This window comes from Maniola hyperantus, chromosome 25 (assembly GCF_902806685.2).
Source record: "Maniola hyperantus chromosome 25, iAphHyp1.2, whole genome shotgun sequence".
NCBI lineage: Eukaryota > Metazoa > Arthropoda > Insecta > Lepidoptera > Nymphalidae > Maniola > Maniola hyperantus.
Window position 1 is genome coordinate 3,210,285 of NC_048560.1, and position 22,863 is coordinate 3,233,147.

At 40.2% G+C, this 22,863-nt stretch overlaps 3 protein-coding genes across 5 annotated transcripts; 2 read left to right on the forward strand and 1 right to left on the reverse strand.

The window, feature by feature from the left end:
- Nucleotides 1-2,333: 2,333 nt before the first annotated feature.
- On the reverse strand, nt 2,334-15,512 carry LOC117993968 (proton-coupled amino acid transporter-like protein pathetic). Of its 2 annotated transcripts, none has more exons than XM_034981846.2 (10): nt 15,489-15,512; nt 14,009-14,121; nt 12,771-12,912; nt 11,041-11,171; nt 10,180-10,310; nt 9,052-9,168; nt 7,542-7,739; nt 6,364-6,469; nt 4,717-4,933; nt 2,334-4,136 (listed from the first exon to the last, which is right to left on the reverse strand). In XM_034981846.2, the coding sequence occupies exons 1-10, from the start codon at nt 15,495-15,497 to the stop codon at nt 3,939-3,941; spliced, it is 1,362 nt and encodes a 453-aa protein (XP_034837737.1). In that variant the 5' UTR covers nt 15,498-15,512; the 3' UTR covers nt 2,334-3,938. The 2 variants fall into 2 exon arrangements, with proteins under 2 accessions (XP_034837737.1, XP_069363315.1); XM_069507214.1 differs by lacking the exon at nt 15,489-15,512 and adding an exon at nt 15,032-15,073.
- Nucleotides 15,513-16,417: 905 nt separating this feature from the next.
- Nucleotides 16,418-20,294, forward strand: LOC117993969 (enolase-phosphatase E1-like). 2 transcript variants are annotated; one of them, XM_069507297.1, is made up of 4 exons: nt 16,418-16,543; nt 16,702-17,605; nt 17,742-17,795; nt 18,012-20,294. In XM_069507297.1, the coding sequence occupies exons 1-4, from the start codon at nt 16,478-16,480 to the stop codon at nt 18,563-18,565; spliced, it is 1,578 nt and encodes a 525-aa protein (XP_069363398.1). In that variant the 5' UTR covers nt 16,418-16,477; the 3' UTR covers nt 18,566-20,294. The 2 variants fall into 2 exon arrangements, with proteins under 2 accessions (XP_069363398.1, XP_069363399.1); XM_069507298.1 differs by lacking the exon at nt 17,742-17,795 and having other exon boundaries at nt 16,702-17,593; nt 17,958-20,294.
- A 182-nt stretch (nt 20,295-20,476) lies between these two features.
- On the forward strand, nt 20,477-22,395 carry LOC117993783 (zinc finger matrin-type protein 5). Its single transcript, XM_034981617.2, has 3 exons — nt 20,477-20,813; nt 21,184-21,318; nt 22,119-22,395. Exons 1-3 carry the CDS (start codon nt 20,687-20,689, stop codon nt 22,376-22,378), a joined length of 522 nt encoding a protein of 173 aa, XP_034837508.1. The 5' UTR covers nt 20,477-20,686; the 3' UTR covers nt 22,379-22,395.
- The last annotated feature ends 468 nt before the right edge of the window (nt 22,396-22,863 follow it).

A 22,863-nucleotide genomic window follows, 5' to 3' on the forward strand; every position in this document is an offset into this window, starting at 1 on the left:
CGTAAAATCTTGTACTACGGGTACAGTATGACACCGGAGCATCCTCGTCGAGAGTGTTCTGTACCCGTAGTACAAGATTTTACGTCTCACCAAACCAAACCAAATTCGAGAGTCGAAATACTTCCACGTTACAGTAAACTGGATCTTAAAAGCCTTGTTTTAAAGCTCAAGTTTGTCTACACTTCTACAGCCAGTGCTCCAAGCGGAAACATTGCGAAATTAAAATCAGTGGCATTGAATATTTGACTTCAATTCAAGGCTGTTTAGGTCCATTTTACTGTAACGCGGAAGTATTTCGACTCTCGAATTTGGTTTCGTTTGGTGAGACGTAAAATTTTGTACTACGGGTACTGGGATTTCTGTGGCTGATCTGTGGCTGCTTTCCCCTGCATATTTAGCAGTGGGAGGGCGGGCGGTGCATGTCGCATGTTGCATGTTGCACCATACAGATTTGATCTGTTTCAGCTGATTGTAGCAAATTAAGCTTTTGGTTCACTGTATATATATTTTTAAGTTATTTTGGTCTTACAGCTCGTACGAACACATAGAATTTGAACAAAGGTTAAATACTTTCATATTCCCTATCATAATATTGCCGATTGTTTTTACCTACTGATCTGTACTTTATACTATACATACTATAATAATATTATACTGAAAAAAGATATGTTTGTTTGTAATAGATAAACTCTGAAACTTAAGAACCGATTTTGATAATTCTTTCACCATAAGAAAACTACTTCATTCAGAAGTAACAATGCTACATTGTATATTTGAAATTCCAACGGGCGAAGCCGGGTAGGTCAACTAGTGCTTTAAATTTACAATGGTAACAAAATAGCAAACTCTTTTTTTCTATAAAAATAGCGAGCAAGCGAGCAGGCGGGTCACCTAATGTTAAGTGATTATCGCCGCCCCTTGAATATTTTCAACACTAGAGGAATCGCCAATGCGTTGCCGGCCTTTCAGGAATTTGTTGATTCGCCCCTCACATTATAACTGCACTAGCTGATGCCCGCGACTTCGTCCGCGTGGAATTAGGTTTTTCAAAAATCCCGTGGGATCTCTTTGATTGTCCGGGATAAAAAGTAGCCTATGTCACTCTCCAGGTCTTTATCTATTCCCATGCAAAAAATCACGTCAATCCGTTGCACCGTTGCGTTGTGATTGAAGGACCAACAAACAAACACACTTCCGCATTTATAATAAGGGTACTGATGTTGAAATCTGGTAAGAACATCGCTAAAGGGAGTGGTTCCATTTACACGTGGAATAAAAGATCTGACACAACGTGTGGTTGAAGTGCACCACGCACCCAGAAAATAAAAAAATCAGGAATGGTATAGGCATGGACGAAGAAAACGTACCTACGTGTCCAAATTCAATGTCTTTTGCACGAGCTCTTGAAGTTAGATGAACCGATAAGTAACTATTATTTTTTATTTAAAAAAATACCGTTATAAAGGCCTTTCCAGTCGGTATTCGGATATTCCTGGTGTAAAATCAGGAATATTTAGGTCCGGCCAGCGCTGCCGACGGACGGGAATTGGGGCGGGCGCGATCGCACGCGGTGCTTGCTATTTTTAGTTCGCCTGGGAGAGTATGTGTACTAAATGTACCAAAGATGCTGTGCTGTGAATCGAGGATATTAAAAACTTTACACAGTCACAGATAGGATATCAATCATCATCACCATCAACCAGTAGACGTCCACTGCCGGACATAGGTCTCTTATAGGGACGTCCAAGCGCCACAGTCTTGCGCCGCCTGAATCCAGCGGCTCCCTGAGACTCGTCTGATGTCGTCCGTCCACCTAGTCGGGGGTCTTCTAATGCTGCGTCTTACGGTGCGAGGTCACCATTCAAGCACCTTGAGACCTCAACGTTTATCGGTTTTACGAACTATGTGTCCTGCCCATTGCCACTTCAGCGTCGCAACCCGATAGGATATATAGCAATAGTATCACTACCTCAGTACCTCAGTACCTTTATTATAAATGCGAAAGTGTGTTTGTTTGTTGGTTTGTTGTTTTGTTGGTTTGTCCTTGAATCACGTCGTAACGGTGCAACGGATTGACGTGATTTCTTGTATGGGTATAGATAAAGACCTGGAGAGTGACATAGGCTACTTTTTATCCCGGAAAATCAAACAGTTCCCACGGGATTTTTAAAAAACTTAATTCCACGCGGATGAAGTCGCGGGCATCAGCTAATTAGTAATTGAGGAAAAAAAATCGTGAAGTGTCGTGTCTCGGATCTGTACATAATGGACTAAAAGGCCGTGAGGGCCAGACCTTCGTTATTTTACTAGGGTGAAAGATTAAAAACCAAAAGTAAAGATTAATATTTTTTTATTACAATTAAATAAAAAAATAGTCTAAATAGTTTAAAATAAGAACATTTTAGAAATTCAGGCCAGTTATATTAATATTACAATTTTCGATAGGACCGTACCTATCTATATTATGTCTGGTCACGATCATTGACAGTAAAATAATAATTATTAAAAATAATAAATAATATAGAAAGAGAGTCAGCGCGTGCCAGACCTTCCTTATTTTTTAAAAGCTGAGAGATTGTCCCCATATTGTCCCCAACACTGGGAGGAACATTTGTTTGGAGCATGGTGGCTTTGGGAGACAACATGTAATAAAGGTGTAAAAAATCTTAGACCAGCCATACACGGACAGCTTGAAGCAGTCAGGATGGACTGCTTCAAGCTGCGACTGCGTATTGAACTACAGACTTCTACGTACGTACATATACACGAACCGCTCAAGCAGTTACAACTGCTTCGGGCGGTTGGGCGGTCAAGCAGTCACCCCTGACTGACTGCTCGAGCTGTCGACCGCTCTCGCGCAGTTACCTCCGCCCACACTCCTCAATCCACGTCGCGCACGCTTCCCGCCCGTATGCATCGTTTGTTTATTGAGAACATTGAAATTGCTAACTGCTTGAGCAGTTAAGCTAACTGCTCGATGGCAGCTTCAAGCTGGTGATTCTGACTGCAAGAGCGGTCCTTGTATGTTGATCACTGGCTAACCACTCGAGCAGTCCGTGTATGGCCGGCCTTACGTCAAAGTATAAAGTAATTTTTTTTTAATATTTTCTTCTGAGTAAGTAGTATTAGAAATCACGTCATGCATTGCCAGACACTTAGTTTCATGGGAGCCCCCACCAGACACTTGTAAACTTTCAGCTGTTATAAAATAAGGAAGGTCTGGCATGCGCTGGCTCTTAAGCCGAGACAATTCACAATGTGTTACTTCGAGCATTATATATAAATTTTGTGCTTCGAGAGCTAGTGGGGAATTTCGTATATCGTCTAGCCCCTAAGGGGGGAGAGTGAGCATAAGGGACAAGGAAGAGACAAAATAATTTGTAGGGAGTCAAGAAGGCGCCCCGGAAAAATGCCAAGAGCAAGTACCGAACGGGCGCCCTCCCGTGATTCGGCCCATATAACCGAGAGGTTGGTGGGGTCATAGGAGGTGGCGGGTTGTCCCCCAGGGTCGGGAGACGCACTAGTGCGCCTCGGACGTGCAGTGACCTGATTTAAAGGTCCCGGTGGAGGGTCCGCCTCGGTGGACGTCTCTGGCTGGGCGCAGCAGCAATGCGTCAGTGTTCCCGTGACCCAGTCGCCAGCGCAGCGCAGGAGCGCCGTGGGATTTTAGGGGGTATTCCGGTCGTCTCTTGGCTGACGATTCCCACATACCTTGCCCGTTCACGGGAGGGAAGCGTAAATGCATTTTCCCAAAAAAAAATAAAGGGTGGAGGGTTATCCCACCTCTCCTGTCAATGTCATTGAAGTGCCAAGAGAGCCTTGTCGCACTGTAAAATCGTACTTTTGACACGAAATTTGACACAAAGTTAAAATAGCGCGTGAGTTGTTAAATTTTACGCGGTATACATATTATATCCTGATAAGGTGCAACGCTTCGTTTATATAAATATGGTCGCCAACTCATTGATACTGACAATGCTGCCACACACGAATATGAAGATGCCGATGAAGATGAGTATCACGGACCTCCAGAGCCGCCACTTGTACTTGCCCAGGCCGGGTCGCTGCCAGACCACCATTAAATAGATCATGTTGGGCCAGATGAACGCCATGTTGGACAGGCAGAAGGTGCCAAGCTGAAACAAGATAATATCATCATCAATTTCAACGAGATTTTGTCTCACCAACGTTTCGAAAACCTTCCGCGTTATAGTAAACTGGATCTTAATCACCTTGTTTTAAAGCTCAAGTTTGTCTACACATCTACAGCCAGCGCTCCAAGCGGAAACGTTGCGAAATTAAAATCAGTGGCATTGAATTTTTGTCTTCAATTAAAGGGTCTTTATAGGTCCATTTTACTTTGACGATATTGTGTTTCGTCTCTCGAATTCTAGCAACGTTTGGTGAGACGTAAAATCTTATACTAATCGTACTGATGATTACTGATATGATACCACAAAAAAAACGCGAAAAAAAATAATCCATATTTTGTAAAAATTCACGATATTATATTTCAAATAAAACATCTGACTGACGTTAGAGGTTAACGAACGATGTATGTGGGCCACTCGAAGTGGTGTTTTTGCTAGCGTTCTGGCTAGCAGTGCTGTCACATAGCATCCGTTTTGTGACAGCACCGGTAGAGAGAGGGAGATAGAGAAATATATAGAGAGAGAGAGAGAGAGAGAGAGAGACGAGACGAGATGAGATACTCACAAATCCCATAAGAGCGTTGATACTGGGGAACACAATAGCCACAATCGCTATGATGACAACAATGATGGCCCTGTAAATAAGCTCCCACTTGTACTCATGCTCCTGCTTGTGCAAAGACTTGAGGTAGTAGAACACCAGGTTGAATGGCACCCAGAAGTTTAGAGCGTGGGTCACGTAGATCATCATGGCGATTAGGCCTTTTAGGATTTTCGGGAATCTGGAAATTATTAGTTTCTTGATTAATATAGGGTCTTGGACTATAGTAATATAATAATGTGATTTTTAGGGTTCCGTACTTCAAAAGGAAAAACGGAACCCTTATAGGATCACTTTGTTATCTGTCTGTCTATCTGTCTGTCGGTCTGTCAAGAAACCTACAGGGTACTTCCCGTTGACCTAGAATCATGAAATTTGGCAGGTAGGTAGGTCTTATAGCTGACATTTGGGGAAAAATCTGAAAACCGTGAATTTAGGCTTACATCACACAAAAAAAATTAAGGTCATGAACTAATAATTAGAATTTTCAATTTTTCGAAGTAAGATACCTAACTAAATCAAATGGGGTATCATATGAAAGGGCTTTACTTGTAAATTCTAAAACATATTTTTATCTATTTTTATGCATCATAGTTTTTGAATTATCGTGCAAAATGTCGAAAAAATACGACTGTAGTACGGAACCCTCGTTGCGCGAGTCTGACTCGCACTTGGCCGGTTTTTTCTGATCTGACTTGGTGGGAGGCTCCTGCCGTGGCTAGATATACCGCCCTACCGGCCAAGCCGTGCCGTCAAGCGATTTAGCGTTCCGGTATGAAATGATACCAAGTACAAACCGATACTTAATGGGTATAATGTAGCAAAATAACTCCTCACGCGCCATTTTAACTTTTGCGGCCAATTTTATATCAAAAGTACGATTTTAGTCCTTATTTTAAAGGTGAACCATAAGAGTCCCCGCAGACCACAAACTTTTTACCGGCCGATAGTTTGGTCGGTTTCTTAATCATTGTAATCGTTATAATTTGCGCACTTACATACATTCTTATACTGATTAAAAAACCGACCAAACTATCGGCCGATAAAAAGTTTGTGGTCTGCGGGGACTCTTATTTCGACATGACAGTTGACCCATAGAGCTGAAATGGCGCGTGAGGCGTCATTTTTACGGACTAAGTACCTAGAGTTTAATAGACGTCCACTGCTGGACATAGGTCTCTTGTAGGGACTTCCACACGCCACGGTTTTGCGCCGCCTGACTCCAGTGCAGTGGCTCCCTGCGACTCGTCTGATGTCGTCCGTCCACCTAGTGGGGGGTCTTCCAACACTGCGTCTTGGGACCCCAACATCTATCTAACTATATGCCCTGCCCCAATGGACAGGGCACATAGATAGACATAGTTAGATAGACGTAGCTGAAGTGGCAATCCACTTCAGCTTCGCAACCCGTTGGCTATGTCGGTTACTCTAGTTCTCCTACGGATCTCCTCATTTCTGATTTCATCACATAGAGAAACTCCGCACGGCTCTCTCCATCGCCCGCTGAGTGACTCTGAGCTTTCTTATGAGGCCCATAGTAATAGTTAGCGAACACGTCTCGGATCCATGTCATTACTGGCAGTTTAATAGATTGTTTGGGAGAATACTAACGTTGTCATCGGAAAGTTGACAGTGATAGGAGATTCACAATCCTGCAAGTAACCGGCATATCCGAAGAAGGACACCATGAAAACAGCTATTATATTGCAAGCCATACCTGAAAGGATATAATAATAATTAAATTATAAGTATTACCTATTACTAGCTTATTCCCGCGACTTCATCCGCGTGGACTACATAAATTGAATTTTCAAAAATCCTTTCTTAGCGAATGCCTACGTCATAGTAGCTATCTGCATGCCAAATTTCAGCCCGATCCGTCCAGTAGTTTGAGCTGTGCGTTGATAGATCAGTCAGTCAGTCAGTCAGTCAGTCAGTCAGTCAGTCAGTAGTCAGTCAGTCACCTTTTCCTTTTATATATTTAAGATATAAAACTAGCTGATGCCCGCGGCTTCGCCCGCGTGGATTTATGTTTTTAAAAACCCCTGGGAACTTTTGATTTTCCAGGACAAAAGTAGCCTATCCGTAGTAGGCCGTCGCCTACACGCGCGCAATGTCGCGGCAGCAATGTAGCGGAACATTGCTGCGTAGCTCGGAATGTAATGTCATATAAGCTTATAGAGATTGTATGGGGACCAGTAGTGCCGCGACAGCACTGTGACAGCTGGTGACAGCACTGTTGCGGCAGCGCTGCTGCGTGCAGCGTGGTTCGGAATCATACCTTAAAATGTTAACTTAGCTATGGCTCTAAATCTAAAACCATTAAAATTTCACCGTGTTCTATGTCCGCGACAGGTTGAGATAGCAATCGGGGTATGAGGCGGGGGGAACCGCACCTAGTTAGCGCAGGGGCTGTGCAGGGCGTTACCTCCCCGATTACCATCTCGACCTTTGCCATGCTTCTTCTTCTTCGTCGTATCACTCTTGGCAGAGTGGTCGTGGTCATCACGAAGCAACGTCTTTGAGGGCAGATGTTATATGCCTCACAAGCATTCGCCACTTCTACATGCTGGCCGACAGCCTGGTACACTCGTGCAAAGGACCGCCCACAGACTTAATTTGGTCGGTCCATCGCATGGGTGACCTTCATCACCCTCTGGTGCCCTCCACCTTGCCCTGCACGACAAGACTCTCCATGGAGTCACTCTCACGCCGGGAGACATGTCCGAAGAATTGTTATATGCGACTCTGTACTAACGCCGAAAGTCGTAGTTTGCCATGCTACTCACCAGTGACCAACGCCTTTGGATACAACTTGGGATTTTTCATGTTGTTCTCGATAGGAATCACCACGCCCACGCAGGACATGCTGAACACGGTCATGCCCACGAATTCGAAGAAGCTGTACAGCGACGTGCTCGCTTGCATTCCCTTCAAGCTAGGGTTGTTCACCGAAGCGTAATAGATTGTAATAAATATGCACAACACTGGAACAACAAACCTAATTAATAAGCCCCTTCACACACGGGTCGTAAGCGTAGTCGTATCGTAAGCGCACCTATCGTAACGACGCTACGCGTACGAGATCTGTATTCTATGCGCTTAGTATAAAAGGACAGTGACGGAATTTCTATAGAACCGTGACCCATTTTATTTATACTATATATAGCTCAATTACCACTCACTCACTCACTCACTGACTGACTCATTGACATAATTGTTCTCCTAGAAAGAGATAGAAAATGATATAATAATGTATGGGAGATATGTTCAGAAGTGGGATTCGACTAGGGAAAAATTATGACATTTCAGAAAAACAAGATGGCGGCCGACCTGACTTTTGTAACTTTTTTGTTTTCCAACCGATTTTGTTACAACTTGCAGGTCTTGCAGATATTAGTAAACGGTTTTTAGAAAAAGTGAAAAAAATTTGAAAAACAAGATGGCGGCCGAGATTTTCAAAAAATTCCCTCCTGTAAAATTTTGTATGAAACTTTTTTTTTCACTTATGGATTCATATAGAAGACAAAGATTCCTTTTGGGCAACATATGGAGAGAGCTGATGATTGAGGATTTCGGAGACGGGTGAAGGGCACGCTCAAGGTATTGAAGATAGGTGGGAGGTGCTCGACCAAATGTCATTCGAAACCTCATCCAATTTCCAAAAATTGGAAAAAAAAATTAAAATTCCGAAAAAAAGATGGCCGCCATACAAATTTCATCGGCGTCCATCTCGGAGGGTATGACAGATGGAAGAGTGGTTTCTTGGCAAGAGATGATCAGGATCCGAAGGTCTACTCGATGGATTGAAAAAAAATTCAAAATGGCGGATTTTTTTTTCATACAAAATTTTTTATTATTCAAAATGGCGATTATAGACCTCGAGAGCTGCTTTAGCAGCTCGAGCAGCGAGCAAAATACTAGTTATATTATAAAAGTCGTTTACACGGAGCATTTTGTTGCGGTTTCATCACTGATACAACTAAACATAGGATTTAACACATATAGAACTTGCGGTTTTTCATCAAATCTAAGTTTAACTCACTATGATTCTAGGTTATATCCAATTTACCTATAGGTAATATTGTGAAACTAAATGGAAACTAATAAAATCCGCAAGTTAAAAATCATAATTTTTAATTTTTAAGTGGTTATTTAATAGTTACTAGGATATTTATCATTAATTTATATTGTGTGTAAATAATAATTGGTGTATGGCCTACCCTTCTCATTCTGAGAGGAGGCCCATTCTCAGTAGTGAGCCGGGCGATGGGTTGATGATGATGAAATCATACTCACATACGACAGCATTAGCAGCAATGGAAAACGGGGCCAACCATTTTAAATGTGTTATTAAACAAATACATATCATAGGGATTATCATGGCCGCCAAGTATATCCTTAGATCAGGGTACCCTGGAAGAATTTAAGATTTAAGATTTATTTTAAGATTTAAGATTTATTTATTTATTCAAAAATGTTGTACAAGACAAAGACTCCTTAAAACTAGTACACATAAAAAAGGTAGAAACAATAAAAATATGAGAACCTGAAGGAGTGCTTTGGCGTCCGTGCTAGGTAAACCTGTTACGGGCGCCGCAGCCTTCCCTTGGATCCATCGATTAATATGGAGTACAAATTTAAATTTAAATTAGGCTATTAGTAACAATATTGTGTGTGCGTGTGTGTGTGTGTGTGTGTGTGTGTGTGTGTGTGTGTGACTGAAGTCAATCATAGCTAGTTGTTATTTAACTTAGTCTTAACTAAGTCTTAACCACTAATTGTACAATAATCAGTGGCGGATTAGCCACGTAGCAAGAGTAGCACATGCTACGGGGCCCCGCACATTTGGGGGCCCCGCGCACCAACGCTGTCTGACCGTAAAAAAGTATCTAAGTATTTAGATCGAAGCAAGAAAATATTGTTTCAAATCAACACGATGGCCAAACTCAATTCAGAAAAGTTCGTTTGTAACAGTTTTGTTTTATGTAACACCACAGGTAATACGATAAGGGGGGTCTCCTAACGCTGCGCTTTCCGGTGCGAGGTCGCCATTCCAACCTTGAAACGGTTCTATCTATCGGGTTTCGAACTATGTGCCCTGCCCATTGCCACTTCAGATTCGCCACCCGCTGAGCTGTGTCGTCAGTTACTCTGATTCTCCTACGGATCTTTTTTTTTAATTTATAGACCAGCGCTTGGCTGCAATCAGGCCTGGTGGCAAGTGATGATGCAGCCTAAGATGGAGCGCGCTTGCCTAGAATGCCTATTCACTCTTGTCTTGAAGGTACCATATTATTTCTGATTTGATCACGTAGAGTTACTAGCACAGCTCTCTCCATCGCTTGCTGAGGGACTCTGAGCTTTCTTATGAGGCCCATAGTTATAATATGAGAACGCACTGATGGAATGGAAAAAAGATCATACCAGGTCCTAAACCAGCGATAGTAGGTTTCTGGGTATCCTCTACAAGTTGCTTGATGGACTTTGCGATTATGAGCTGGTAACATGCGCAGGCGCCGAACAAATCGAGACAGATGATGGCATCGATGGAATACCTAGAACACGGAGTTAGGAATCAGCTTAGCGGTGACCTAGAAACAGTACAATCAGTACCCTTATTATATCAGCACCCTTATCTAAATCCATACTAATATTATAAATGCGAAAGTGTGTCTGACTGTCTGTCTATCTGCCCGTCTGTCTGTCTGTCTGTCTGTCTGTCTGCTAGCTTTTCACGATTTTGACGAAATTTGGTACAGTGATAGCTTGCATCCCGGGAAAGGTCATAGGCTACTTTTAATTCCGGGAAATCAAAGAGTCCCCACGCGATTTTTAAGAACCTGAATCCACGCGGACGTAGTCGCGGGCATCATCTAGTATAGTATAAAAGGAAAAGGTGACTGACTGACTGACTGATCTATCAACGCACAGCTGGACGGATCGGGCTGAAATTTGGCATGCAAATAGCTACTATGACGTAAGCATCCGCTAAGAAATGATTTTTGAAAATTATTATAAAAATATAAAAGGAAAAGGTGACTGACTGACTGATCTATCAACGCACAGCTCAAACTACTGGACGGATCGGGCTGAAATTTGGCATGCAGATAGCTAATATGACGTAAGCATCCGCTAAGAAAGGATTTTTGAAAATTCAACCCCTAAGGGGGTGAAATAGGGGTTTGAATACCGAACACAACCAACTACTCGGTGGGAGATCTCCCTTTGGTACGGTCGAGCCTGCACACCGCTCCCGTACAGAGGTACGGAACCCTAAAAAGTTACCTGAAAACGGTTGACCATTTCGCCACCCGAGGATTCGGGAAGCACGCCATTGCCGCTTCGCCAACGTCAGGGTACGACATCGAGGAGACGCGGGTCCTCTTGAACAGCACCTGTGCCGATGCCACTAGCATCTGTAGAAAAAATCGGTTAAGTGCAAGTCGGTCTCGCACACGAAGGTTCCGTTCCGTACCATCGTACAAGATGTAACACTTTTATGTGCAACACTGCAAGTTAATTACGGACAGCGCCATCTATGGTGCGATTTAGTAAATAACTAGCTTATGCCCGCGACTTCATCCACGTGGACTACACAAATTGACTTATCACAATTTGACAATCAAAGAGTGTACAATGATCTTATGATACCCAGTTTGAATAAATTATTAATTGATTTTGATAATAACTATTGGATTTGAAAAAAAGCTTTTTATTATTTTTCTATGATTTAATATGTAAATAGTCGTAATTAATATTTAATAATCTAATTAAATGTAATATTAGGTATATTGTACAGACTTAACTCAATTTTATCTAATATGAAAAATAATGTAAATCCTATCACATGTTTTGGAAATAAAGGCTATTTTTTATATTTTTTTATACCTCTACTTCTGTATTAACCGCAAGGAGGTAGCATGCCAGGAAGCGATGACAAACCAATATAGAAAATAAATAGGTACGGTACACCTACTGAATATCCCAAACAAAGCCTTGGGATTTTTCATCATCCCATCATCCTAAACAAAGCCAGGTCATGATTCATAATTCGTAGTCGCGGATCGTTCCTCCCTGTGGGGGGACAATACGCAGAGAAACTTTCAGTTTTTATAAAATAACGAAGGCCTGGCACGCGCTGGCTCTTAGTCCATAACTGTCATTTTGTAAGGCACTCGTCTACCAAATACTTGTATATGTCCGTTTCAATGGTCGCCAATCGCAACCCAAGGTGAGTATTTTTTTTATTCAGGTAGGTACAAGTTAGGCCTTGACTGAAATCTCACCTGGTGGTAAGTGATGATGCAGTCTAAGATGAAAGCGGGCTAACCTTTAACGGGTACTAAGGCAGTTTTTTATTAAACCCACACCCCTTTGGTGTCTACACGGCGTCGTCGTACCGGAATCAGTGGCGTAGCTAGGTAACCAAGGGCCCTGGGGCAAATCAAAAAATGGGGCCCCACTGCTATCGAAACTGGTTAGGTTTTATCAAGTAAAAATATTAAATATACAAATACATACATTCATAGAAAGCATTTAGGGGAATTCCTTAGTAACTTTCGAATTTCTCTCAACTGAGTTGCCATTTTAGCGTTTAAACTACCGTGAGTGATTTCCATTATAAATACTATCTGTCCCGGCTTACTCACGTGTAACGTGTGTCACGGCGCGGGCGCGGACGGACTCCCTTGAAAAAGGACCCCGTATGGGTTCGAAACTAGTCGGGCTAACGTCGACTACACACGTGAGTAAGCCGGGACAGATAGTATTTATAATGAGTTGCCATTATTAAAGTCGGGTTGCAACCTGTCATATCTATTTTGAAAATGGGAGAAATTTTCAAAAGTTTAGTTCGATCGAGATTTTCTGGTAAGGATTCGAGGGCCCCCTGAGCTTTAGGGCCCCGGGGCAGTGCCCCGCCTTGCCCCTAGGTAGCTACGCCACTGACCGGTATGTTAAATCGCTTGGCGGCACGGCTTTGCCGGTAGGGAGGTAACTAGCCACTACATACTCACATACAAGCAATATGTCATGTATATTCCGAATAAGAAGACAAAAGGGGCCGAGACCAGGCCAGCCTTCATAAATGCTACGTGGCCGCTCAAAATGCCTGCCCCGAGCGCGCCCTTGATCAAGTGCGCTACAGAACCCATGAACCTGAGAAATTAAACCAATATGCTTAGTATAAGATTTTACGTCTCACCAAACTTTTCGAGAATTCGAGAGTCGAAACACAATACCGTCAAAATAAAATGGACCTAAAGAGCCTTGAATTGCAGTCAAAAATTCAATGCCACTGATTTCAATTTCGTAACGATTCCGCTTGGAACGCTGGCTGTAGATTTGTAGACAAACTTGAACTTTAAAACAAAGACAGTTTAAATCCAGTTTACTATAATACTGAAGGTTTTCGACACTCGAATACTATCAACGTTGGTGAGACATAAAATGTCATACTAAGCGTACAGTAAGTGTAAGTCGGACTCGCACACGAAAGTTTCCGTTCCGTACCATCGTACAAGATGTAACACTTTTATGTGCAACACTGAAAGTGAATTACGTAGTATAAGTATTATACAGAAAGCTAGTAAATGAAAATTAAACTTAAAACTACGTAAAATACTAAGAACAAAAACCGGCCAAGTGCGAATCAGACTCACGCACTGAGCATTCCGTAGTACAATCGTATTTTATCGACATTTTGCACGATAAATCAAAAACTACTTACTAGATCTCGTTCAAACCAATTTTCGGTGGAAGTTTGCATGGTAATCTACATCATATAATTTTTAAGGTTTATTATCATTCTCTTATTTTAGAAGTTACGGGGGAGGACACATTTTACCAATTTGGAAGTGTCTCTCGCGCAAAATATTCAGTTTAGAAAAAAATGATATTAGAAACCTCATATCCTTATCATTTGAGTGTCAGTTCTAAGTATGGGGAACCCCAATTTTTTTTTTCTATTTTTGTGTAAAAATCTTAATGCGGTTCACAGAATACATCTACTTACCAAGTTTCAACAGTATAGTTCTTATAGTTTCGGAAAAAAGTGGCTGTGAGTATACAGACAGACAGACAGACATGACGAATCTATAAGGGTTCCGTTTTTTGCTATTCGGCTACGGAACCCTAAAAATGATGTCTTGTGTGAGCCAAAGGGGCTACTGCCTCTGCACGATGCTGCAGTATTTGACTACGCTGATTTTTATTTCTGATCTTTTATTTGTAAAGACAAGGTATCTGTTCGTACCCCGTAGGTTTTGGATTGACTCTCCATTTAACGTAGTCGTATGCTTCTTCTTCCGCGTCGGTCGTGGCGAAATTCTTCCAGTTACCGCGACCACCTCCAGACGGTTGAGCCGACTGTAAAAGTCAATTATTTAGCCCGCTTAGCATAATGCTTGTGATAAACATGATGCTAGTTAATGGCATGATAGGTGCTGGTAAGCTGGCATGACAGCTACCGGCGTGCCAGCCAGGTAACCTCCCAGTGTGCCTGGGTGCTGCTGGTCCCTTTTGGATGCATCGGGCATCCGAGGAGAAGAGCAGTATTCGGGCCGGTGCACCCCGGTAACATGGCTAATAATCTCTCTTCGGGGATATTGTTCGTCTTGGCTAATGACCTGGCAGGGGGGAGGTTTCTCCGCGTGTCCCTCTGACTAGCAGAGGGCACAGTGGACGAGGCGGAGGATGGGACGCGAGCGACGTGCACGGAGTCTGCAGTTATCGCCCGTTGGCCCCGGGTCGGGAGATGCACGCACTTTATCGGTGCGCCATGCGTCACGCGTCGCGTTCGCGTACCAGAAAATTTACCTTTAAAATCCCCTTTAGGCATTGACTTATATTTAACTTCGTATGGACTAGGGCTATTGAAAAAACAAAATGGCACCGATTCAGTGGTGCTTTAGCACCAATGCAACCTCAGTGACGTCTGGATTTCAAACGGGTCGTTCATTAGTATCTAAGAAGTCACACTGATTTTTTTGGTTCCAAAATCGTGAAAAATTTTGTTTGCTTGGGCATATCTTGTCATTTATATCGATGCCTTTAGGTTTCCTTTTTTACTATTTAGAATACAAAACCCCTCAAAAGTAGCGCTTAAAACGGAGACAGACTACGAGTAAAAAGAAATTTAGGTACTCTACCAGCATGGCAATTGCAAAAATTAATTTAAAAAACCCTTGACCCTTTCATTTTGTGTTTGAAGCGATGTAACCACAACTTATTCGCGTTATTTTAGAAAATAGAAATTGTTATATCGCTATCACATTACCATTGTCGATTACAATTAACGGTTAATGTAAATCCAATAAAACATATATAAATTATTCACAAAAATACCGTTGTTCAAAAAAGATAGCGAAATGTCTTTTCAAATTCTTTTCTCGTTGAAGGATATTCAAATTTATTCTTCTATCATATTACAAGAAACAATTTCTAACCAGTTGTTTTTTCTTAATATAAATATTCTTTGCGCATAGGATTTTCGACAGTTGGACTCAGTGAGAGAGCCAGCGCGAGCAATACCTTCGTTATTTTATGAAAGCTGAATGCCTGGCTGAAAGTTTCTCTGCGTAGGTATAAGATTAAGGGTTTAATAAAAACTGCCATACCCCTTCCTAGCTAGCCCACTTCCATCTTAGACAGCATCATCACTTACCACCAGGTGGGATCGCAGTCAAGTGGTAACTTGTATCTGAATTTAGAATAATATATTTTTAAGGCTTTACCTTGACCATAACAGAAAAAATATTCTTTTAAAATAATCACGAAGAAGTTTAGTGTACTGAAAACTAGCTCTGGAACTTCTGGTTCAATGGTTCTTTTATCTTTTATTTTATGAGTTTCATCAGTTCAGATTTGTCTTTTTTTACACTGTAGTAATATATGTGTGCAAAAATAATTCTATCAAGGTGAATGAACTAGGTAATGATTTTAAGTTTATTTCGTGGTTTGACGACATATTTTAATGTAGATAACGGGTAAGTACCTACATAACTACCACGATTAACTTTTGTTTTTATTTGTCGATATTTCAACCCAATTGCAAGGGTCGTGGTCACGACGGGACTGCGGTGCTGCGAGAGATGAAGTTCGAGCTGTCAAGGCCATCGTGACCACGACCCGTGCAATTGGGTTGAAATATCGACAAATAAAAACAAAAATTAATCGTGGTAACTATGTAGGTACCTACCGGCTACCTAAGTATGTTACGTCGATCTAATGTTAGTTTAATCATCATCGGAATAATAGTTGGTAAGTTTTTAATGGATCTTCTGGTTATTGTCTTTATGCTCCACTTCGAAAGTCGAAGCATTTCTTAAAAACGTCATTGGCATTGTTAATGCGCGTAAAAATTAATCACGATAAACGCAAATGTAGCAAAATAATAAGCCAACCCACTGAAGTCAATGTAAATATAATAGAAAAATTTATTTTCAATCTTATTCGCGATTGAAAAGATATGTTTTTGAACTATAATTATTATGTATTTAATGTCTTTTCGAGAGTAAAATGTATTAGAAATTGTTTACGCCTGGGCATTTTATATACTGTGGCGAATTGATTTGACTATTCCAATACATCATAGGAAGTAGTTCATGTAAATAACTAAGTAGCATATTTATGGATACTTTAATCAAATCAATTCATAATCAGTCGGTGTTGTGAACACTAGTTATTCAACTTTGAATATGATAAAGTTAATTAATTTGTTATAATGAATAGGACGTTAGTGTTTTTGCACCTTTTCCTTACTTCATTGTCTATAGCGAGGCAAATAGACGTGAGTATAATCTTATTTTATCTTTCTTAATGAAATCTTTTACGCAACCACGTTTTTTTTTCCAATAGAAAATTCGGGTTTTCAAGCATTGCCTACTGAATAAAAAAATACCACCCTGTGTTTAAACACAAATGTTATTGATTTAAGTATTATTACAGGAAACCACTACAACAAATATTGAATATGCAAATTATAAAATTAACCGCCCAACTCTGCGGATTAATGATGAAACTGATGATGATTTACCGGTCCTACTCAGAAAAGATGATGTCATAAGCACGAGTGATTTAAATAAAATATACAGCTCTTTAGAAAATAAATTTGCTCAAACACGATACTTAAAAGCTGATGAAATAGAAAATGAAGGATTAAAAACCGCAGATTCAAAACAAGAGAGTCGGACTGCTAATTCAGAATTAATCAATAAAAGAGATGTTGAACCTGAAGAAAGAAGTGATACTGCAAAAGCAGCAGAAAGTGAAACTAGAGATATGAAGAAAGTAGAAATTAAATCATCACGAAGAAGTAGTGCCTCAGCTATAGTAGAAGATGAATCTAAAACTGCTGATCAAGAAACAAAAAGTGATGCTACTGCTGAAAGTATAGAAGAATCTAAATCTGCTACAAAAGAGGAAAGCAAACAAGCAGAAAGTAGTAGTACTACTGCTAAAACAGATAGTGAATCGAAAGATGCTATGAAAGAAGAAATTAAAGCAAAAGAATTTACTAGTGAGTTTGGTGAGTTGGAAAAAACTACGACATCGTTTAGAAGGGCAATTAAAGATGCAAATTATTTACAAAATGAGAAAGATGATATTAATGCCAAATTTGCCTCTGATGAAGATTCTGATAGGAAAACGCATATAAACGATGAATCAAATTCATCTTGGGACTTGCTTGATGACTTACCTGCTTCAAGGAGAGCGATGTCGCAGCCGAACAATAAAAATATTGAGGTCAAAGCTAAAGATGGGGACGAAATCGTTGAACCTGTAGAACCAAGAAATGTTCCTGACACAAAGATAACAGCAAGAAATCATATTTCACGTGGTAACGTGTGTTGTATGTATTTTACGATCTCTCATTTTATTCTCATTCTAAAGGTCGATGTACAATAATTTCTTGCCGGCAACTGTACCTAATAACTGTGGTATATTTTAATAATAATAAATACATTAACATTGTTCTTTAATTTCAGGTCCTCCAACAGCTCCGGTAACACCGATTCCACAGATCCGGAGCACAATTTCAAGTCCTCTAACAGCTCCGGTAATACCGATTCCACAGATCCGGAGCACAATTTCAAGTCCTCTAACAGCTCCGGTAACACCGATTCCACAGATCCGGAGCACAATTTCAAGTCCTCTAACAGCTCCGGTAACACCGATTCCACAGATCCGGAGCACAATTTCAGGTCCTCCAACAGCTCCGGTAATACCGATTCCGCAGATCCGGAGCACAATTTCAGTTCCACACATACACCCGGCTATAATACCCCAACGTCGCATCGTTCCAGGATTTGTGAAAGTTCGCCCTCCTGAGAATATTGATTTCAGAAGTCGCCCTCCTAAGAATATTGATTTCAGAAGAGAACTGAATCAGGAGAGAAATAATGTTATTAATCAAAATATACAAGACAGGCAAATTGTTAGGTCTGGAAGTAATCATGTGAATCCAAATGTAGTCTTAAGCTCTAATGAGAGATCTGAAATACCGTTCAAATCTAGAGACGTAAACGATTATAATTTTGAAGACCTTTCTAATGCATACCCTTATACAAATGTAGATAATATAAACACACCTGAAACACCAAAGGCAGCTAATGGTAATCAATTATTTGCGAAATTGGTTGAAGCGTCTGAACATCCACAACGATTTGTTCCTTTTATGAATGGGGAAAATGTACAAAACTTTCCAAGCGTTCCTTACAGTAATAACATGAATCCTCCCAAAAGTAATTATATAGTGCAGATATTGCAAATGTGCAAAACTATCCAAGATTGCCTTACCTATCGCCAATAATTAATTATGCTGTACCGCAAAATTACGGTGCCTTTAAATACGTACCTGGATTTGGATAGCCATGCTAATACTGCTGATATTTTAATTTTCATGTAATCAGAGCCGTCTTTACCTATGGTGCAGGGTGTGCGGCGCACACGGGCGCCGGGTCTAAGGGGGCGCCGAGCGTCCTCTAATGCGACACCTGCAAAGATGCGTCGATGCCGGCGCTCTCAAAGACCCTGCGCTCGTGTTATGGCCGACGCCCTCATCATTTAAAATCATCATTAAAAATTGCACCATTTGCATCCGAATTTCCGTTTGAAAATATAAATATTCCATTTTGACCCTGCTCCTACTAGACTAGAGGGCGCCAGGGTACTGGTTGCACACGGGCGCCACAAGGGCTAGAGATGCCTCTGCATGTAATATTTACTATTTTTAAGTGATGTGTAAAAATGCCTCATAAATAAAATAAAAACATAATAGTTACCTACCTACCTAGATAATAATGTACCTAGGTACCTATGTAACTACCTAAGCTTTGCAAAATTACATTACAGACAGTAATACGCGGCCGAAAGGAATGTACAACGACCTTTAGAATGATATAGCAGATATTTTGTAGATCGTTGTCCCTGTCGTTGAGACCGACAAAACGTCATATTATAGTAGGTATGAGTGACAGAGACAACACTCTACAAATCCGAAATATCATTCTAAAGGCCGATGTACATTACTTTCAGCCGCGTACTGTAGGTAGGTATCTATATAACATAGATTAATTATTGGTTTCGCTAATGCTATTATAATAAGAAATCATCAAGCAGTCATCATCATCATCATCCTCAGCCGATAGACGTTCACAGCTGCTGGATATAGGTAAGTCTCTTGTAAGGACTTCCACACGCCACGGTCTTGCACTGCCTGAATCCAGCGGCTCCCTGTGACTCGTCTGATGTCCCTACTATAATAATATAATAAGCATAGTTTGTTATAGTTAGTTACAAGATTTCTAACAAACTTAGCGTGTCAGTGATGGTTCAGTTCCAAAAAGCTAGAATCCAAAGTTGAGTGAAGAAAAAAACAAGAAAAACCTTTAACTCTGCCTTTCCACCTTCCTTTCCTGTCGTAGATAGAGTAATAAAGCTAGATAAAGGAACGTTTGCTTTCTCATTCACACTAAAAAGAGAGCACAGATAAAGTTACTAATGTGATAAACAGAGACGCAGCTAACCTACTTTTTGTCCCTTATCGTGTAACCATTTTTTTTCAACAATACATACAAGGAATACAACTTTAGTTGCAAAACAAACTTTGAGAATTCGTGGTGTCATTGTATTTCTCATTAGTTATTTACTTGTTTTCCCATAAAAAACGTTTATAATACAAATATTGTTGATCGGTTAATACAAATATTGACTACTAAACAATAGTAATATTTTTTTTTTTAATAATATATTTATTTATTCAAAAATGTTGTGCAAGACAAAGACTCCTTATGTCGTGTTATTCATCGTTACGTCATGCTATCGCTATCTCATACACAATTCTTCTTCTTCTTCTTTGTCGTATCACTCTTGGCAGAGCGGTCGTGGCATAGATTATGGGTCGTGGTCATCACGAAGCAACGTCTTTGAGGGCAGATGTTATTAAGTTAACTTAGCTATCGCATTAGGTTAGCCTGTAATGATAGTTTTAAGTTGTCAAATAAATAAATATATGCCTCACGAGCATTCGCCATTTCTCCCTGCATACGCGGTTACACAGTACTTTAATCTAGCTTTTTTACTCAATCTACGGTTTGAAGGCTCAAAAATGGCTAGAAGGTGGCTAGAAGCTAGAACCTAGAATCCAGACCCGTAAAACCAGTTAAAAAAGTAGTAAATTGTCACGTTCACAGACCAATAACATCACAGACCAATAATTTGGGCATTTGGGTTTGTTGTTGTTTTGTTTTAATTTTATAAAGAAAATCTTTGCAAATTTTTTAATTTGTTATTGTAATTCTTATTCCAAAAATAATTTGTTTAATGAAAACAATAAAGACAGAAACTATAGAAAGTATTTTATTAGTAATACCTACGCAAAGAAGTCACCTTTCTGCCTGTGGAATATTTTTATTTATCCAATAAAAGAAACATGGGTAAACGATACTACTGTGATTATTGTGATAAAACCATGGTATCTGCATCTTCTATAATACGGACTCATTTCAAAGGAACATTTCATCAAAAAATGGTCAACGAACATTATCAACAATTTAAAGGTAACTTATATCCAAGGATATTATTTGGAGTTTGGGTTGGCTTTAGAAAAAATTGATCACTTAAAAAGAGCAACCGCCGACTTTATTGCTGTTTCTTCTCGGTAGGAACGGCATTCCGAACCAGTGGTAAATTAAACTAGTTTACGATTCAAAAGCACAAAAGTTTACTTGAATAAAAATATATTCTATTCTATTCTAAAATATATTAAGTATATAAATAATATAAATATATTCTGTTCTAAAAACCAACTGCAGGAATTACGGGGTGTGGGTAAGAGGCAGGAGTGGGGGGATACACTTGTTTAAATAGGTTGATCATGATCATGATGATGATTTGTTAGTTAATAAAACGTTTCATTTTATATTTCAGATCCAGAAACAATATTAAAAGAGGAGAGCAACAAAAAGCTATGCCACAGGTTCTTCCGAGGTGAATGTAACTTTGGGGCTATCTGTAAATACTCTCATTACACTCCAGACCAAATCAGTGCAATAAGAGAATATGGTAACTAATATTTTAGACTATGGTACTGATTTTGAGTGTAACCTAATTTTAGAGTATTTGCATCCTCTTCTTACTAATGTAATATTAAAAGGACAGACGCAGTTTGACAGTTTTAAATTTAATTTTTAGATGGTAAAATCCGTGATTCTAGCGCACAGTCGCGAGCCTACTATTTAAATTTGTAGCGTGCACTATTAGAGTCTTTAAATGTAAAGTTCATGTTCTGTCCCTTTTCTGCATTGTTATAAAGAAAAGGATGCAGATACTATAAATTTAGTTTAGAGTAAGACAACGGAATTGGTGCCAATACCTAATACTTAAATCTTTATTTCATAAAAGTTACAAAAATATACTCTATACTGTACACTAAGTAAACCATAATATACTAATAACAAGTAAAGTTCCTGACCCCCAAACTAGGATGAAAAAGAGTATTTGCATCTTTTTCTTACCAATGTAATAAGAAAACGACAGACACACCTAATTTAATTCAGAACTGTCAAACCTCGTGACTTTATGTGCCAGTCGTGATAAAAATTGTTTCTTATTGTCATAAAAAAAGTGTTATTTCCTGTAAGTCCCGCAAATTTCTACTGCGCGTGGCCGTCACTTTAGTGACGTCAGCACTAGACTGAAGTTTCGAGCTGATAGTATATTTTTACTTAAATATGTTAATGAGACATGGTTCCAGCACAATAGCAATTTGCGGGACTTACTCGTATATCCGATGGTATGGTCCGATCCCTTTGTGTGCGACTTGGGAGTCCGATTGCACTTGACCTACTTTCACTCTTTTGCAGTCACAGCTAAAAACAACCTAAATGACTCAGCCCAACCGTCATTCGAAGACCTCTACCAAAGACTTCAGAGTGAAAAATCTAACAAAACCAAGTCGGATGAACAAAATACTATAATTTATGACAGTTGTGGTGTTACCCATGTACTGCCATGGACTTACAACCCTTTATTGGAAGGTTATGGTGATCTACCCCCAAGTGTTAGAAGATTAAAAAGTGATGATTTTATCAATGCTGATTTAAGGGAGTGGGGTTGGAAATAAAATTTAATTTAATAGAATATTCCTAGCGCTTATTTAATTATTTAAATAACTAGCTACCCCATTCTAGGCTGAGATCTATAGAGTGCATTTGACTTTGCTCAGACAGTGCACAGACGACCTAAGGGTGCTTGCATAAAGAAGCAGGTTTCCGGTACCGACAGGTCGGTACAGGTAGATTTCGCTTGGTGCGGCTAAAATAGACTTAATATCTTATACCTATTACCTGTCTCTATGTGAGAGCTATTAGGATATAGTCCGCTACAATTCGAGATGGCAATCGGTGTATGCGGCGGGGGGACGCCCCGCACACTTGCTCTTCACCCGTCTGCACTGGGTTAGCGCGGGAACTGTGTGGGTGTGCGGGGCGTTCCCTCCCCTATTGACATTTCAATCCGTTGCATACATACTATGTAGGTGTATGGGGCTATTTTACCCGCACCGATCAGTACTGACCCGCGCCTACTTGTCAGTACCGGAAACCTGGT

Coding starts and splice junctions, on each gene's coding strand:
- LOC117993968 (XM_034981846.2), bottom strand. Junction 10,311..11,040: donor AAATGGTCAACCGTTTTCAG/GTAACTTTTTAG, acceptor TCCGTGTTCTAG/GTATTCCATCGATGCCATCA. Junction 4,137..4,716: donor TCAACGCTCTTATGGGATTT/GTGAGTATCTCA, acceptor ATCTTGTTTCAG/CTTGGCACCTTCTGCCTGTC.
- LOC117993969 (XM_069507297.1), top strand. CDS start 16,478: ATGAATAGGACGTTAGTGTTTTTGCACCTTTTCCTTACTTCATTGTCT. Junction 16,544..16,701: donor CTATAGCGAGGCAAATAGAC/GTGAGTATAATC, acceptor GTATTATTACAG/GAAACCACTACAACAAATAT. Junction 17,606..17,741: donor TTCACGTGGTAACGTGTGTT/GTATGTATTTTA, acceptor CTTTAATTTCAG/GTCCTCCAACAGCTCCGGTA.
- LOC117993783 (XM_034981617.2), top strand. CDS start 20,687: ATGGGTAAACGATACTACTGTGATTATTGTGATAAAACCATGGTATCT. Junction 20,814..21,183: donor ACATTATCAACAATTTAAAG/GTAACTTATATC, acceptor TTTATATTTCAG/ATCCAGAAACAATATTAAAA. Junction 21,319..22,118: donor CAGTGCAATAAGAGAATATG/GTAACTAATATT, acceptor ACTCTTTTGCAG/TCACAGCTAAAAACAACCTA.